At 36.9% G+C, this 19996-nt stretch overlaps 1 protein-coding gene across 1 annotated transcript; it reads right to left on the bottom strand.

The window, feature by feature from the left end:
* Positions 1-838: 838 nt before the first annotated feature.
* LOC105178976 (uncharacterized) lies at positions 839-3162 on the bottom strand. Its single transcript, XM_088880315.1, has 2 exons — positions 2859-3162; positions 839-2496 (listed from the first exon to the last, which is right to left on the bottom strand). The coding sequence occupies exons 1-2, from the start codon at positions 3160-3162 to the stop codon at positions 839-841; spliced, it is 1962 nt and encodes a 653-aa protein (XP_088736441.1).
* Positions 3163-19996: the final 16834 nt, after the last annotated feature.

The raw sequence follows: 19996 nt of genomic DNA, 5'->3' as shown, positions 1-19996 counted from the left end.
CTCCATCCCCATGGCCCACTATTCTCCGGGATAGTCCATATTGAATCATCTCGTAGGCGGCTATGTCGCAACCACTCGACCCAGATAGAAGTCCTATCACATCGGATGACTTCACTGAGCTTTTTGCACATCAATGCTCGATTAAGGGTACTCATATCCTTAAGGCCAAGGCCTCCCTCCTCTTTTGGTTTGCAAATCTCCTTCCATGCAACTTTAGGGTATCCACTATTTCCCGTACCTCTCCATAAGAAGACTCGCAATCTCTTCTCAATGTCTTTAATGATCCTTTTTGGCAGAATAAATGCCGAAGCCCAATAGACACCCAGAGCCATAAGGACAGATTTAATGATTTGTACCCTGCCCGCATATGACAGTGCCAATCCCTCCCAACCATTGATACGTGTATCGATCTTGTTCAGTAATGGTTGGCAGTCGGCGATAGTTAATCGAGAAGAGATCAATGGTAGACCCAAATACCTCATCGGTAAGTGGCCTTCCTGAAACCCTAACACCGAAAGCAATTCCTCTCGTATATTTTGGGCTGAACGGGATATAATGATATGGCTTTTTTCAACATTGAGTCTTAGCCCCGACCAATCAGCAAATCTATCTAATCCGGATTTGAAGACCCGAACAGATTCAGTATTGGCTCGGCAGAATAGGAGTAAGTCATCAGCGAACCCCAGTTGGAAGAGTCTAAGATCGGCACACTTCCAGTGGAATGCGAAGTTCATGTCCTGCTCGATCAGCTGTAGAATTCCCATGTGTAGAACGTCCATCACAAGGACGAATAGATATGGCGATAAGGGGTCGCCCTGTCGAAGCCCTCTGGCACCCGCTAACCATGTGGCTTTCCGTTCATCCCTACCGGAAAGGATGGTGAGCTGATACACTCCTCAATCCATCGACTGAATATCTCTGGGAAGCCAAATAACTGAAGCACCGATAGCAAGAAATCCCACTCGACAGTGTCATACGCCTTTCGGATATCAACTTTCAAAGCACATCTCGGTGGGAGTCGGGTCTGATTATAACCAGTGAAGAGTTCCTGTGCTAACATAACATTGTCCCCTATGCTCCGGCCAGGGACAAACGCTGCTTGGCAGGGGCTGATAATCTTGTCCAAAACCACACTCAATTTTTGGACAATAAGTTTAGCAATGATTTTATAAAGAACGTTACAGCAGGAGATAGGGCGAAAATCTGCGACAGACGTGGGAGAGTGTACCTTGGGGATAACCGTCAATATTGTGCTATTAATCTGCTTAAGAAGCTTCCCCGTAGAAAAGAACTCCAGGACTGCCTTCGTTACCTCATGTCCCACCACCGGCCAGGCGTTTTTATAGAATCCTGATGAATACCCATCAGGTCCAGGTGCTTTATCCTCGCCGATGTCGAAAACAGCTTTTTTTATATCCTCTGCACTGAATGGTTCCAGTAGGTGGCCTGCCTCCTCAGTTGTTATGATATGCCTCGCCCAAGGCCTAAGAAACCGAAGGTCCATCACCCTCTGACGCCTGTCTCCCCCTAGCAAGGACTGATAGTAGGAGATAAATTCATGTATGACTGCATTTGGTTCCGTGATTGTAATTCCTTGGGCATCATTAATTTGCAAGATTCGTCTAGCTGTCCGTCTTTGGGCAATTTTACGAAAGAATACTCTGGAACACTGATCACCACCCTTCATCCATTCCATCTTTGCCCTCTGTTGTAGCATGATCTTCTCCAATTCGGCCGCCTTTGCATACACAAGCCGACTGCAGTGCTCCAACAGAAGAAATAGCTCATCTTGTCTGTGTGAGCTTACCAATACCTGGGCTTGCTCCAGGAACCCCCTTGCCAGCTCAACATTATGGGAGATATCCCCTTTTTTTCTCCTCTGTTCTCGAAGAAGAGGTTTGAGTGCCTTGAGTTTGCGGGTGACTGAGAAAATAGGCACTCCCATTATTTGATGTTGCCATATACTCTGCACGGTAGGAATAAACTCTGGTGAGAGAGTAAGGAAGTTGTCAAACCGGAACATACCTCCAAATCGCTGCTGATTATCCCCATTAATCACCATCGGCGAGTGATCCGATGTCCGTGGTGTGAGGCATTGATAGAACACTGATGGAAACCGCATAGTCCATGTATCATTGGTTAGTAGACGATCAAGTCGCTTCCACAAGTTGCGAGGGCCAGCACTTCGGTTATGCCATGTGTACCATTCACCCTGCATCGGTAATGGTAAAAGCGCAGTATTCTGTAGGCACGTATTAAACTCCTCCATCGCCACCCTTATATCTCCCGACGTACCACAGACCTCACTGAGATCCCTGACTGCATTGAAGTCACCCCCTACCAGCCAGGGCTCGTCCGCGTGTTCATGTGCCAATGTTTCCAGTGTAGTCCATAAGTTCCTACGATCAATCATCTCAGAGGCAGCATAAACGACAGTAATAATGATCGATTCACTACCAGCCCTTGTAATAACACGACAATGCATAAATTGATTCCCTGAATCAAGTATATGGACATCAACAATATTTGCATCCCACGCTACCCAAATACGGTTACCCACAGATGCATAATCAACAAACCATTTCCAATGAGGAAGCAAAAACGACTGAATATTCAAAGCATTATTGATACGAACACGAGTTTCTAATATGCCAATAAAATGTAACCTGTATTTCGAGACTAGCTCCTTTACTGCGAGCTGATGGTCTCTTTTATTCAGCCCCCGGACGTTCCATACTGCTATGTTCAACATGGGTCACTACTAGAGGGGTTGCATGTGTTAGGACCCCTAGTAATTTCATCTGCGTCATCAAGTAAATTCAATGCCTCAAATGGATTATAGATAACTACTTCCTTACCTTTCTCTTTATTTGATGACGTTTCTCGTTCTTCCTGTCCAACACCATGATTTTTCTTTTGTACTTTATCCACCTCAACTACAAACTTATGTTTCTTTTGTTGCTCCTTGGGAGGTGGAGGAGGGATGGTGGTTTTAGGTACATACACTTTAACCGGCGGCTTTGTATGTTTCTGAGTTTTTTGTATCGAGCAATCCTTCACCGAGTGACCCAGTGTTAGGCATCCTGTACATTTAGGGGGGAGCCATTCATACTCAATATCAATCTTGCATGGGGTTTCCCCACCCTCCTCATCTGGCGTCATTATAATAATATGATTTGGTAATGTCTGATTAACATCGATCATTACGCATACACGAGCGAAATCCAGTCTCGTGCATGCCCTCGTTATTGCATCAGGGTATAAAGGCTTACCCACACCACTCGCTACAATACTCAATCCGTCCGTCGTCCAGAATTCCATAGGGAGGTGTCTCATTTTTATCCATACTGGCACTTGTGTATGCTTCAATTTTCTCATAACCATACCAGGTTCCCATTTTTGTAAAACTATCGGTTGTCCCTGGAATAGCCACGGTCCTCCTTCTATAATTTCCTCCATATCAATTTCAGATTTAAATTGAAAGAAGAAGAAGCCATTATCAGTTGCAGTGACTTCTCGTAACGCCGGCCAAATGGAATGGGCAAATTCCTTCAAGTGATAATAATACGGTCTTTTTCCCAAAAGGTATCCTACTGCCGTAGTTTGCCATCTTTTTTACCCATCTCGTATATTTTCTAAAGATGGTCGAACAATAATCTCCCCGTTTTGTCTCGTTGGGGCTATGTAATTTAACGTGTTTCGAGATGAATTGTTAAATGCATCGGCAATTTTATCATCAACAATTCCTTTTGAATTAGTATTCAATGGAATATTCCGAATAAATAACGGAACATGTACAGTTTTTCTCCCAATATTGCTGTTTTTTTCCATTGCAGAGATGATGTCATGCCCCATGTCAGCAGAGATGACATCAGCAGCAAGGTCATTGCTTACATCAGTAGGGTATTCAGGGCTTACGTCAGCACCTGCGTCAGCAAAAGTCAGCATCGCCGGAACTGCGTTTTTACCCTCAGTCATCGGCCGGAGATCTGCTGTTTTGGTCGGAACAGTACCAGAACCCAAGATAACATGTCTGTTCCTCATTTCCGTGTCTGTCCGGTCAACAATCTCGCCGGAAAACCGAAATCCCGTCGAAGAAATTCCATCCCTGATCGCAGTAGTTGTTTCTTGAGTTTGGATCCTTGTCGCCGGAAGACGAATGTTCCTGATGGCTTTGCGTATCCCTCGAACCAGAGGAGGTTCTGTTATCGGCTTCGGTGACGGAAGTCTGTTCGTATCTTTCTCCTTTCCAAATCGCGTCTTCCATTTTGTTTGCAAATCTTCTAGTGCTTTTAGCGATTCAATATCACCAGTATCTATAACAGTGCGTGCTAACCGAATGAACTCACCCATATTAAACGTACCTGGTCGTCGTCCGCCATTGGTGTTCATCAAGGGTGCGCCGCCAAACCCTAGTTTTGGGCGGCGCATCAGTTCGCCATCGTTAACAGCCAAGTTTGAATCTTTTTTGGTTGGCATGGTTTCGCCGTCCTCAGATCTCTCAGTACCATCATCAGCCATGCCTAATCTGTTCGGAATCGATTCATCTTCCATGGGCGTCTTTTCTTCTTCCCCGTCTGCGCGAAAGTCTAGTTTTTGAAGTTGACGAACAAGCGGCTAGATCTGCTGCTTTCCCAATCAGGTTATTCTCCTTATCATCTCTGTTCAATTCCAGTATGTATACTCGCCGGTCATCTTCTCCGATCCATTCTCGTTCATTGGCGACTTTTCGGTTTCCATGTGAGAGTCGCGATTTTCGCCGGAGAACTGATATAAATCCGATGCCTTTCGCCGGCCATCCACTACTTCTTCGTCGGTCGGAGTCCCATCATCGTCGCCGGCGGTTGGATGATTTGAATCGGCTGTTGTGTGTGTTTGTGGATGTGTGTAAGTGTGTGTTAGGCTAGAGAGAGAGTTTTTAGAGAGAGAATTTTTTCTATCCATTATTTTTCAAATAACTACAAGTTAAACAACAGGGAAACAAACTTGCTCTTATAAAACCATGCAAAACAGCTAAATATTGAATATTCTATGAATTTAACGAAACTTGACCCAAACGTTGGTCTAGACCCAAGAATTTATGTGGTAGATTTGCTAAGCGTGATAATAATTACAAGTTTGTATAAATGGGTAACAAACTTTCTATAATAAAACCGTGCAAAACAACTAAATTTTGAACGTTCTCAGAATTCGACGAAACTTGACCCAAATGTCGGTCTAGACCAAAGAATTTGTGTGGTAAGTTTGCTAAGCGTAATAATAACTACATGTTTGTATAAAAGGGAATAAAACTTGCATTAATAAAACTGTGCAAAACAACTATATTTTGAACGTTTTCAGAATTCGACGAAACTTGACCCAAACGTTGGTCTAGACCAAAGGATTTGTGTGGTATATTTGGTAAGCGTAATGATAACTACAAGTTTGTATAAAAGGAAAACAAACTTGTTTTAATAAAATCGTGCAGAACAGTTATATTTTGAACGTTTTTAGAATTCGACGAAACTTGATCCAAACGTTGGTCTAGACCAAAGAATTTATGTGGTAAATTAGGCTAAATGTAATAATAACTACAATTTTGTATAAAAGGAAAACAAACTTGCCTTAATAAACCGTGCAAAACAGCTATATTTTGAATATTTTCAGAATTCGACGAAACTTAACCCTTATACAAACTTGCTTTAGAAAAATCGTGCAAAACAGCTATATTTTGAACGTTTTTAGAATTCGACGAAACTTGATCCAAACGTTGGTCTAGACCAAAGGATTTGTGTGGTAAATTTGCTAAGCATAATAATAATTACAAGTTTGTATAAAAGGGAAACAAACTTGCTTTAATAAACCGTGCAAAACAGCTATATTTTGAACGTTTTCAGAATTCGATGAAACTTGACCCAAATGTCGGTCTATACCAAAGAATTTGTGTGGTAAGTTTGCAAAGCGTAATAATAACTACAAGTTTGTATAAAAGGGAATAAAACTTGCTTTAATAAAACTGTGCAAAACAACTATATTTTGAACGCTTTCAGAATTCGACGAAACTTGACCCAAACGTTGGTCTAGACCAAAGGATTTGTGTGGTAAATTTGCTAAGCATAATAATAACTACAAGTTTGTATAAAAGGGAAACAAACTTGTTTTAATAAAACTGTGCAAAACAACTATATTTTGAACGTTTTCAAAATTCGACGAAACTTGACCCAAACGTTGGTCTAGACCAAAGGATTTGTGTGGTAAATTTGGTATGCGTAATAATAACTACAAATTAGTGTAAAAGGAAAACAAACTTGTTTTAATAAAACCGTGCAAAACAGCCATATTTTGAACGTTTTTAGAATTCGACGAAACTTGATCCAAACGTTGGTCTAGACCAAAGAATTTGAGTGGTAAATTTTCTAAGTGTAATAATAACTACAAGTTTGAATAAAAGGGAAACAAACTTGCTCTTATAAAACCATGCAAAACAGCTAAATATTGAATATTCTATGAATTTGACGAAACTTGACCCAAACGTTGGTCTAGACCCAAGAATTTGTGTGGTAGATTTGTTAGGCGTGATAATAATTACAAGTTTGTATAAATGGGTAACAAACTTGCTATAATAAAACCGTGCAAAACAACTAAATTTTGAACGTTCTCAGAATTCGACGAAACTTGACCCAAATGTCGGTCTAGACCAAAAAATTTGTGTGGTAAGTTTGTTAAGCGTAATAATAACTACAAGTTTGTATAAAAGGGAATAAAACTTGCTTTAATAAAACTGTGCAAAACAACTATATTTTGAACGTTTTCAAAATTCGACGAAACTTGACCCAAACGTTGGTCTAGACCAAAGGATTTGTGTGGTAAATTTGCTAAGCATAATAATAACTACAAGTTTGTATAAAAGGAAAAACAAACTTGCTTTAATAACCGTGCAAAACAGCTATATTTTGAATATTTTCAGAATTCGACGAAACATAACCCATATACAAATTTGCTTTATAAAAATCGTGCAAAATAGCTATATTTTGAACGTTTTTAGAATTCGACGAAACTTGATCCAAACGTTGGTCTAGACCAAAGAATTTGAGTGGTAAATTTTCTAAGTGTAATAATAACTACAAGTTTGAATAAAAGGGAAACAAACTTGCTCTTATAAAACCATGCAAAACAGCTAAATATTGAATATTCTATGAATTTGACGAAACTTGACCCAAACGTTGGTCTAGACCCAAGAATTTGTGTGGTAGATTTGCTAGGCGTGATAATAATTACAAGTTTGTATAAATGGGTAACAAACTTGCTATAATAAAACCGTGCAAAACAACTAAATTTTGAACGTTCTCAGAATTCGACGAAACTTGACCCAAATGTCGGTCTAGACCAAAGAATTTGTGTGGTAAGTTTGTTAAGCGTAATAATAACTACAAGTTTGTATAAAAGGGAATAAAACTTGCTTTAATAAAACTGTGCAAAACAACTATATTTTGAACGTTTTCAGAATTCGACGAAACTTGACCCAAACGTTGGTCTAGACCAAAGGATTTGTGTGGTAAATTTGTTAAGCATAATAATAACTACAAGTTTGTATAAAAGGGAAACAAACCTGCTTTAATAAAACTGTGCAAAACATTCAAGTAGTTATTGATGAGGGACAATGGCAGTGGCCTTTTATAACTGATTTGGAATGTATGGAGATCATTTACACATTACCTCAGATTCACGGAGGGGAAGACAGGATGAACTGGAGATTCCCAGAGGGACGACTCACCACACAATCACTATACAGACTTTTCTGCCCACCTGGACCAAAAGTAGGATTGTCTTCACTACTATCAGGTTCATTGAAGACCCCCAGACATAATTTCACCTTTGGTTAGCAATTCAGGAGAAGCTACCGACTACCGATAAAGCTTGGATGACCCACTTAGGTGGATGTATCCTTTGTGATGAGGGTACAACGGAGACACACACTCACATGTTCTTCCGATGTCAATATAGCAGAAGATGCCTTGCAGCTGCACGCCAACATATTCGACTCTCTTGGCCCAATCGCGAGTGGAAAAGAGACATGGAATGGGCGTCGAGAAGTGGAGGGGAAAGCATATCGTTAATATTGCTTATCGAGCCTTACTTAGTGCATGCATATACCACATCTGGCGAGAGAGGAACCTGAGTCGCTTTGAACACACCCAACGGCCGGAACGTGTATTAGCTACCTGCATAGTTGATGATGTTAGATAGAGAATACTTAGTATTAATCTATCATGTTCAATTAGCACATGTGCGCTCTATAGACTTTGGCGTATCCCTTGGTCTGTCGAGGGAGACACCACTTGATTGTTGTACTATACTCCTTTTTATTTAATGAATCTTACCTTTACCCTAAAACTGTGCAAAACAACTATATTTTGAACGTTTTCAGAATTCGACGAAACTTGAGCCAAACGTTGGTCTAGACCCAAGAATTTGTGTGGTAGATTTGCTAAGCGTGATAATAATACAAGTTTGTATAAATGGGTAACAAACTTGCTATAATAAAATCGTGCAAAACAACTAAATTTTGAACGTTCTCAGAATTCGACTAAACTTTATCCAAACGTTGGTCTAGACCAAAGAATTTCTGTGGTAAATTTGCTAAGCGTAATAATAACTACAAGTTTGTATAAAAGGAAAGCAATATTGCTTTAATAAACCGTGCAAAACAGCTATATTTTGAACGTTTTCAGAATTCGACGAAACTTGACCCAAATGTCGGTCTAGACCAAAGAATTTGTGTGGTAGGTTTGCTAAGCGTAATAATAACTACAAGTTTGTATAAAACGGAATAAAACTTGATTTAATAAAACTGTGCAAAACAACTATATTTTGAACGTTTTCAGAATTCGACGAAACTTGACCCAAACGTTAGTTTAGACCAAAGGATTTGTCTGGTAAATTTGCTAAGCATAATAATAACTACAAGTTTGTATAAAAGGGAAACAAACCTGCTTTAATAAAACTGTGCAAAACAACTATATTTTGAACGTTTTCAGAATTCGACGAAACTTGACCCAAACGTTGGTCTAGACCCAAGAATTTGTGTGGTAGATTTGCTAAGCGTGATAATAATACAAGTTTTTATAAATGGGTAACAAACTTGCTATAATAAAATCGTGCAAAACAACTAAATTTTGGACGTTCTCAGAATTCGACGAAACTTTATCCAAACGTTGGTCTAGACCAAAGAATTTCTGTGGTAAATTTGCTAAGCGTAATAATAACTACAAGTTTGTATAAAAGGAAAACAAACTTGCTTTAATAACCGTGCAAAACAGCTATATTTTGAATATTTTCAGAATTCGACGAAACATAACCCATATACAAACTTGCTTTATAAAAATCGTGCAAAATAGCTATATTTTGAACGTTTTTAGAATTCGACGAAACTTGACCCAAACGTTGGTCTAGACCAAAGAATTTGAGTGGTAAATTTTCTAAGTGTAATAATAACTACAAGTTTGAATAAAAGGGAAACAAACTTGCTCTTATAAAACCATGCAAAACAGCTAAATATTGAATATTCTATGAATTTGACGAAACTTGACCCAAACATTGGTCTAGACCCAAGAATTTGTGTGGTAGATTTGTTAGGCGTGATAATAATTACAAGTTTGTATAAATGGGTAACAAACTTGCTATAATAAAACCGTGCAAAACAACTAAATTTTGAACGTTCTCAGAATTCGACGAAACTTGACCCAAATGTCGGTCTAGACCAAAGAATTTGTGTGGTAAGTTTGTTAAGCGTAATAATAACTACAAGTTTGTATAAAAGGGAATAAAACTTGCTTTAATAAAACTGTGCAAAACAACTATATTTTGAACGTTTTCAAAATTCGACGAAACTTGACCCAAACGTTGGTCTAGACCAAAGGATTTGTGTGGTAAATTTGCTAAGCATAATAATAACTACAAGTTTGTATAAAAGGGAAACAAACCTGCTTTAATAAAACTGTGCAAAACATTCAAGTAGTTATTGATGAGGGACAATGGCAGTGGCCTTTTATAACTGATTAGGAATGTATGGAGGTCATTTACACATTACCTCAGATTCACGGAGGGGAAGACAGGATCAACTGGAGATTCCTAGAGGGACGACTCACCACACAATCACTATACAGACTTTTCTGCCCACCTGGACCAAAAGTAGGATGGTCTTCACTACTATCAGGTTCATTGAAGATCCCCAGACATAATTTCATCCTTTGGTTAGCAATTCAGGAGAAGCTACCGACTACCGATAAAGCTTGGATGACCCACTTAGGTGGATGTATCCTTTGTGATGAGGGTACAACGGAGACACACACTCACATGTTCTTCCGATGTCAATATAGCAGAAGATGCCTTGCAGTTGTACGCCAACATATTCGATTCTCTTGGCCCAATCGCGAGTGGAAAAGAGACGTGGAATGGGCGTCGAGGAAGTGGAGGGGAAAGCATATCGTTAATATTGCTTATCGAGCCTTACTTAGTGCATGCATATACCACATCTGGCGAGAGAGGAACCTGAGACGCTTTGAACACACCCAACGGCCGGAACGTGTATTACCTAACTGCATAGTTGGTGATGTTAGATAGAGAATACTTAGTATTAATCTATCATGTTCAATTAGCACATGTGCGCTCTATAGACTTTGGCGTATCCCTTGGTCTGTCGAGGGAGACACCACTTGATTGTTGTACTGTACTCCTTTTTATTTAATGAAACTTACCTTTACCCTAAAACTGTGCAAAACAACTATATTTTGTACGTTTTCAGAATTCGACGAAACTTGAGCCAAACGTTGGTCTAGACCCAAGAATTTGTGTGGTAGATTTGCTAAGCGTGATAATAATACAAGTTTGTATAAATGGGTAACAAACTTGCTATAATAAAATCGTGCAAAACAACTAAATTTTGAACGTTCTCAGAATTCGACGAAACTTTATCCAAACGTTGGTCTAGACCAAAGAATTTCTGTGGTAAATTTGCTAAGCGTAATAATAACTACAAGTTTGTATAAAAGGAAAACAATCTTGCTTTAATAAACCGTGCAAAACAACTATATTTTGAACGTTTTCAGAATTCGACGAAACTTGACCCAAATGTCGGTCTAGACCAAAGAATTTGTGTAGTAAGTTTGCTAAGCGTAATAATAACTACAAGTTTGTATAAAAGGGAATAAAACTTGATTTAATAAAACTGTGCAAAACAACTATATTTTGAACGTTTTCAGAATTCGATGAAACTTGACCCAAACGTTAGTTTAGACCAAAGGATTTGTCTGGTAAATTTGCTAAGCATAATAATAACTACAAGTTTGTATAAAAGGGAAACAAACCTGCTTTAATAAAACTGTGCAAAACAACTATATTTTGAACATTTTCAGAATTCGACGAAACTTGAGCCAAACGTTGGTCTAGACCCAAGAATTTGTGTGGTAGATTTGCTAAGAGTGATAATAATACAAGTTTTTATAAATGGGTAACAAACTTGCTATAATAAAATCGTGCAAAACAACTAAATTTTGAACGTTCTCAGAATTCGACGAAACTTTATCCAAACGTTGGTCTAGACCAAAGAATTTCTGTGGTAAATTTGCTAAGCGTAATAATAACTACAAGTTTGTATAAAAGGAAAACAAACTTGTTTTAATAAACCGTGCAAAACAGCTATATTTTGAATATTTTCAGAATTCGATGAAACATAACCCATATACAAACTTGCTTTATAAAAATCGTGCAAAATAGCTATATTTTGAACGTTTTTAGAATTCGACGAAACTTGACCCAAACGTTGGTCTAGACCAAAGAATTTGAGTGGTAAATTTTCTAAGTGTAATAATAACTACAAGTATGAATAAAAGGGAAACAAACTTGCTCTTATAAAACCATGCAAAACAGCTAAATATTGAATATTCTATGAATTTGACGAAACTCGACCCAAACGTTGGTCTAGACCCAAGAATTTATGTGGTAGATTTGCTAAGCGTGATAATAATTACAAGTTTGTATAAATGGGTAACAAACTTTCTATAATAAAACCGTGCAAAACAACTAAATTTTGAACGTTCTCAGAATTCGACGAAACTTGACCCAAATATCAGTCTAGACCAAAGAATTTGTGTGGTAAGTTTGCTAAGCGTAATAATAACTACATGTTTGTATAAAAGGGAATAAAACTTGCATTAATAAAACTGTGCAAAACAACTATATTTTGAACGTTTTCAGAATTCGACGAAACTTGACCCAAACGTTGGTCTAGACCAAAGGATTTGTGTGGTAAATTTGGTAAGCGTAATGATAACTACAAGTTTGTATAAAAGGAAAACAAACTTGTTTTAATAAAATCGTGCAGAACAGTTATATTTTGAACGTTTTTAGAATTCGACGAAACTTGATCCAAACGTTGGTCTAGACCAAAGAATTTCTGTGGTAAATTTGCTAAATGTAATAATAACTACAAGTTTGTATAAAAGGAAAACAAACTTGCCTTAATAAACCGTGCAAAACAGCTATATTTTGAATATTTTCAGAATTCGACGAAACTTAACCCTTATACAAACTTGCTTTAGAAAAATCGTGCAAAACAGCTATATTTTGAACGTTTTTAGAATTCGACGAAACTTGATCCAAACGTTGGTCTAGACCAAAGGATTTGTGTGGTAAATTTGCTAAGCATAATAATAATTATAAGCTTGTATAAAAGGGAAACAAACTTGCTTTAATAAACCGTGCAAAACAGCTATATTTTGAACGTTTTCAGAATTCGACGAAACTTGACCCAAATGTCAGTCTATACCAAAGAATTTGTGTGGTAAGTTTGCTAAGCGTAATAATAACTACAAGTTTGTATAAAAGGGAATAAAACTTGCTTTAATAAAACTGTGCAAAACAACTATATTTTGAACGTTTTCAGAGTTCGACGAAACTTGACCCAAACGTTGGTCTAGACCAAAGGATTTGTGTGGTAAATTTGCTAAGCATAATAATAACTACAAGTTTGTATAAAAGGGAAACAAACTTGTTTTAATAAAACTGTGCAAAACAACTATATTTTGAACGTTTTCAAAATTCTACGAAACTTGACCCAAACGTTGGTCTAGACCAAAGGATTTGTGTGGTAAATTTGGTATGCGTAATAATAACTACAAATTAGTGTAAAAAGAAAACAAACTTGTTTTAATAAAACCGTGCAAAACAGCCATATTTTGAACGTTTTTAGAATTCGACGAAACTTGATCCAAACGTTGGTCTAGACCAAAGAATTTGAGTGGTAAATTTTCTAAGTGTAATAATAACTACAAGTTTGAATAAAAGGGAAACAAACTTGCTCTTATAAAACCATGCAAAACAGCTAAATATTGAATATTCTATGAATTTGACGAAACTTGACCCAAACGTTGGTCTAGACCCAAGAATTTGTGTGGTAGATTTGCTAGGCGTGATAATAATTACAAGTTTGTATAAATGGGTAACAAACTTGCTATAATAAAACCGTGCAAAACAACTAAATTTTGAACGTTCTCAGAATTCGACGAAACTTGACCCAAATGTCGGTCTAGTCTAAAGAATTTGTGTGGTAAGTTTGTTAAGCGTAATAATAACTACAAGTTTGTATAAAAGGGAATAAAACTTGCTTTAATAAAACTGTGCAAAACAACTATATTTTGAACGTTTTCAGAATTCGACGAAACTTGACCCAAACGTTGGCCTAGACCAAAGGATTTGTGTGGTAAATTTGCTAAGCATAATAATAACTACAAGTTTGTATAAAAGTGAAACAAACCTGCTTTAATAAAACTGTGCAAAACATTCAAGTAGTTATTGATGAGGGACAATGGCAGTGGCCTTTTATAACTGATTAGGAATGTATGGAGATCATTTACACATTACCTCAGATTCACGGAGGGGAAGACAGGATCAACTGGAGATTCCCAGAGGGACGACTCACCACACAATCACTATACAGACTTTTCTACCCACCTGGACCAAAAGTAGGATGGTCTTCACTACTATCAGGTTCATTGAAGATCCCCAGACATAATTTCATCCTTTGGTTAGCAATTCAGGAGAAGCTACCGACTACCGATAAAGCTTGGATGACCCACTTAGGTGGATGTATCCTTTGTGATGAGGGTACAACGGAGACACACACTCACATGTTCTTCCGATGTCAATATAGCAGAAGATGCCTTGCAGCTGTACGCCAACATATTCGATTCTCTTGGCCCAATCGCGAGTGGAAAAGAGACGTGGAATGGGCGTCGAGGAAGTGGAGGGGAAAGCATATCGTTAATATTGCTTATCGAGCCTTACTTAGTGCATGCATATACCACATCTGGCGAGAGAGGAACCTGAGACACTTTGAACACACCCAACGGCCGGAACGTCTATTAGCTACCTGCATAGTTGGTGATGTTAGATAGAGAATACTTAGTATTAATCTATCATGTTCAATTAGCACATGTGCGCTCTATAGACTTTGGCGTATCCCTTGGTCTGTCGAGGGACACACCACTTGATTGTTGTACTGTACTCCTTTTTATTTAATGAAACTTACCTTTACCCTAAAACTGTGCAAAACAACTATATTTTGAACGTTTTAGAATTCGACGAAACTTGAGCCAAACGTTGGTCTAGACCCAAGAATTTGTGTGGTAGATTTGCTAAGCGTGATAATAATACAAGTTTGTATAAATGGGTAACAAACTTGCTATAATAAAATCGTGCAAAACAACTAAATTTTGAACGTTCTCAGAATTCGACGAAACTTTATCCAAACGTTGGTCTAGACCAAAGAATTTTTGTGGTAAATTTGCTAAGCGTAATAATAACTACAAGTTTGTATAAAAGGAAAGCAATCTGGCTTTAATAAACCGTGCAAAACAGCTATATTTTGAACATTTTCAGAATTCGACGAAACTTGACCCAAATGTCGGTCTAGACCAAAGAATTTGTGTGGTAAGTTTGCTAAGCGTAATAATAACTACAAGTTTTTATAAAAGGGAATAAAACTTGATTTAATAAAACTGTGCAAAACAACTATATTTTGAACGTTTTCAGAACTCGACGAAACTTGACCCAAACGTTAGTTTAGACCAAAGGATTTGTCTGGTAAATTTGCTAAGCATAATAATAACTACAAGTTTGTATAAAAGGGAAACAAACCTGCTTTAATAAAACTGTGCAAAACAACTATATTTTGAACGTTTTCAGAATTCGACGAAACTTGACCCAAACGTTGGTCTAGACCCAAGAATTTATGTGGTAGATTTGCTAAGCGTGATAATAATACAAGTTTTTATAAATGGGTAACAAACTTGCTATAATAAAATCGTGCAAAACAACTAAATTTTGAACGTTCTCAGAATTCGACGAAACTTTATCCAAACGTTGGTCTAGACCAAAGAATTTCTGTGGTAAATTTGCTAAGCGTAATAATAACTACAAGTTTGTATAAAAGGAAAACAAACTTGCTTTAATAAACCGTGCAAAACAGCTATATTTTGAATATTTTCAGAATTCGACGAAACATAACCCATATACAAACTTGCTTTATAAAAATCGTGCAATATAGCTATATTTTGAACGTTTTTAGAATTCGACGAAACTTGACCCAAACGTTGGTCGAGACCAAAGAATTTGAGTGGTAAATTTTCTAAGTGTCATAATAACTACAAGTATGAATAAAAGGGAAACAAACTTGCTCTTATAAAACCATGCAAAACAGCTAAATATTGAATATTCTATGAATTTGACGAAACTGGACCCAAACGTTGGTCTAGACCCAAGAATTTATGTGGTAGATTTGCTAAGCGTGATAATAATTACAAGTTTGTATAAATGGGTAACAAACTTTCTATAATAAAACCGTGCAAAACAACTAAATTTTGAACGTTCTCAGAATTCGACGAAACTTGACCCAAATATCGGTCTAGACCAAAGAATTTGTGTGGTAAGTTTGCTAAGCGTAATAATAACTACATGTTTGTATAAAAGGGAATAAAACTTGCATTAATAAAACTGTGCAAAACAACTATATTTTGAACGTTTTCAGAATTCGACGAAACTTGACCCAAACGTTGGTCTAGACCAAAGGATTTGTGTGGTAAATTTGCTAAGCATAATAATAACTACAAGTTTGTATAAAAGGGAAACAAACTTGTTTTAATAAAACTGTGCAAAACAACTATGTTTTGAACGTTTTCAAAATTCGACGAAACTTGACCCAAACGTTGGTCTAGACCAAAGGCTTTGTGTGGTAAATTTGGTATGCGTAATAATAACTACAAATTAGTGTAAAAGGAAAACAAACTTGTTTTAATAAAACCGTGCAAAACAGACATATTTTGAACGTTTTTAGAATTCGACGAAACTTGATCCAAACGTTGGTCTAGACCAAAGAATTTGAGTGGTAAATTTTCTAAGTGTAATAATAACTACAAGTTTGAATAAAAGGGAAACAAACTTGCTCTTATAAAACCATGCAAAACAACTAAATATTGAATATTCTATGAATTTGACGAAACTTGACCCAAACATTGGTCTAGACCCAAGAATTTGTGTGGTAGATTTGCTAGGCGTGATAATAATTACAAGTTTGTATAAATGGGTAACAAACTTGCTATAATAAAACCGTGCAAAACAACTAAATTTTGAACGTTCTCAGAATTCGACGAAACTTGACCCAAATGTCGGTCTAGTCCAAAGAATTTGTGTGGTAAGTTTGTTAAGCGTAATAATAACTACAAGTTTGTATAAAAGGGAATAAAACTTGCTTTAATAAAACTGTGCAAAACAACTATATTTTGAACGTTTTCAGAATTCGACGAAACTTGACCTAAACGTTGGCCTAGACCAAAGGATTTGTGTGGTAAATTTGCTAAGCATAATAATAACTACAAGTTTGTATAAAAGTGAAACAAACCTGCTTTAATAAAACTGTGCAAAACATTCAAGTAGTTATTGATGAGGGACAATGGCAGTGGCCTTTTATAACTGATTAGGAATGTATGGAGATCATTTACACATTACCTCAGATTCACGGAGGGGAAGACAGGATCAACTGGAGATTCCCAGAGGGACGACTCACCACACAATCACTATACAGACTTTTCTACCCACCTGGACCAAAAGTAGGATGGTCTTCACTACTATCAGGTTCATTGAAGATCCCCAGACATAATTTCATCCTTTGGTTAGCAATTCAGGAGAAGCTACCGACTACCGATAAAGCTTGGATGACCCACTTAGGTGGATGTATCCTTTGTGATGAGGGTACAACGGAGACACACACTCACATGTTCTTCCGATGTCAATATAGCAGAAGATGCCTTGCAGCTGTACGCCAACATATTCGATTCTCTTGGCCCAATCGCGAGTGGAAAAGAGACGTGGAATGGGCGTCGAGGAAGTGGAGGGGAAAGCATATCGTTAATATTGCTTATCGAGCCTTACTTAGTGCATGCATATACCACATCTGGCGAGAGAGGAACCTGAGACACTTTGAACACACCCAACGGCCGGAACGTCTATTAGCTACCTGCATAGTTGGTGATGTTAGATAGAGAATACTTAGTATTAATCTATCATGTTCAATTAGCACATGTGCGCTCTATAGACTTTGGCGTATCCCTTGGTCTGTCGAGGGACACACCACTTGATTGTTGTACTGTACTCCTTTTTATTTAATGAAACTTACCTTTACCCTAAAACTGTGCAAAACAACTATATTTTGAACGTTTTAGAATTCGACGAAACTTGAGCCAAACGTTGGTCGAGACCCAAGAATTTGTGTGGTAGATTTGCTAAGCGTGATAATAATACAAGTTTGTATAAATGGGTAACAAACTTGCTATAATAAAATCGTGCAAAACAACTAAATTTTGAACGTTCTCAGAATTCGACGAAACTTTATCCAAACGTTGGTCTAGACCAAAGAATTTCTGTGGTAAATTTGCTAAGCGTAATAATAACTACAAGTTTGTATAAAAGGAAAGCAATCTGGCTTTAATAAACCGTGCAAAACAGCTATATTTTGAACATTTTCAGAATTCGACGAAACTTGACCCAAATGTCGGTCTAGACCAAAGAATTTGTGTGGTAAGTTTGCTAAGCGTAATAATAACTACAAGTTTTTATAAAAGGGAATAAAACTTGATTTAATAAAACTGTGCAAAACAACTATATTTTGAACGTTTTCAGAACTCGACGAAACTTGACCCAAACGTTAGTTTAGACCAAAGGATTTGTCTGGTAAATTTGCTAAGCATAATAATAACTACAAGTTTGTATAAAAGGGAAACAAACCTGCTTTAATAAAACTGTGCAAAATAACTATATTTTGAACGTTTTCAGAATTCGACGAAACTTGACCCAAACGTTGGTCTAGACCCAAGAATTTATGTGGTAGATTTGCTAAGCGTGATAATAATACAAGTTTTTATAAATGGGTAACAAACTTGCTATAATAAAATCGTGCAAAACAACTAAATTTTGAACGTTCTCAGAATTCGACGAAACTTTATCCAAACGTTGGTCTAGACCAAAGAATTTCTGTGGTAAATTTGCTAAGCGTAATAATAACTACAAGTTTGTATAAAAGTAAAACAAACTTGCTTTAATAAACCGTGCAAAACAGCTATATGAATATTTTCAGAATTCGACGAAACATAACCCATATACAAACTTGCTTTATAAAAATCGTGCAATATAGCTATATTTTGAACGTTTTTAGAATTCGACGAAACTTGACCCAAACGTTGGTCGAGACCAAAGAATTTGAGTGGTAAATTTTCTAAGTGTAATAATAACTACAAGTATGAATAAAAGGGAAACAAACTTGCTCTTATAAAACCATGCAAAACAGCTAAATATTGAATATTCTATGAATTTGACGAAACTGGACCCAAACGTTGGTCTAGACCAAAGAATTTATGTGGTAGATTTGCTAAGCGTGATAATAATTACAAGTTTGTATAAATGGGTAACAAACTTTCTATAATAAAACCGTGCAAAACAACTAAATTTTGAACGTTCTCAGAATTCGACGAAACTTGACCCAAATATCGGTCTAGACCAAAGAATTTGTGTGGTAAGTTTGCTAAGTGTAATAATAACTACATGTTTGTATAAAAGGGAATAAAACTTGCATTAATAAAACTGTGCAAAACAACTATATTTTGAACGTTTTCAGAATTCGACGAAACTTGACCCAAACGTTGGTCTAGACCAAAGGATTTGTGTGGTAAATTTGCTAAGCATAATAATAACTACAAGTTTGTATAAAAGGGAAACAAACTTGTTTTAATAAAACTGTGCAAAACAACTATATTTTGAACGTTTTCAAAATTCGACGAAACTTGACCCAAACGTTGGTCTAGACCAAAGGCTTTGTGTGGTAAATTTGGTATGCGTAATAATAACTACAAATTAGTGTAAAAGGAAAACAAACTTGTTTTAATAAAACCGTGCAAAACAGACATATTTTGAACGTTTTTAGAATTCGACGAAACTTGATCCAAACGTTGGTCTAGACCAAAGAATTTGAGTGGTAAATTTTCTAAGTGTAATAATAACTACAAGTTTGAATAAAAGGGAAACAAACTTGCTCTTATAAAACCATGCAAAACAACTAAATATTGAATATTCTATGAATTTGACGAAACTTGACCCAAACATTGGTCTAGACCCAAGAATTTGTGTGGTAGATTTGCTAGGCGTGATAATAATTACAAGTTTGTATAAATGGGTAACAAACTTGCTATAATAAAACCGTGCAAAACAACTAAATTTTGAACGTTCTCAGAATTCGACGAAACTTGACCCAAATGTCGGTCTAGTCCAAAGAATTTGTGTGGTAAGTTTGTTAAGCGTAATAATAACTACAAGTTTGTATAAAAGGGAATAAAACTTGCTTTAATAAAACTGTGCAAAACAACTATATTTTGAACGTTTTCAGAATTCGACGAAACTTGACCCAAACGTTGGT

The sequence above is a fragment of the Sesamum indicum genome, linkage group LG5 (genome assembly GCF_026168435.1).
Source record: "Sesamum indicum cultivar Baizhima isolate 11 linkage group LG5, ASM2616843v1, whole genome shotgun sequence".
Classification (NCBI taxonomy): Eukaryota; Viridiplantae; Streptophyta; class Magnoliopsida; order Lamiales; family Pedaliaceae; genus Sesamum; species Sesamum indicum.
Note: the sequence above shows the minus strand (reverse complement) of the source record. Positions and strands in the feature narration are given on the sequence as shown.

Coding starts and splice junctions, on each gene's coding strand:
- LOC105178976 (XM_088880315.1), bottom strand. CDS start 3,162: ATGACGCCAGATGAGGAGGGTGGGGAAACCCCATGCAAGATTGATATT. Junction 2,497..2,858: donor GTCATCAAATAAAGAGAAAG/GTAAGGAAGTAG, acceptor TACTTGATTCAG/GGAATCAATTTATGCATTGT.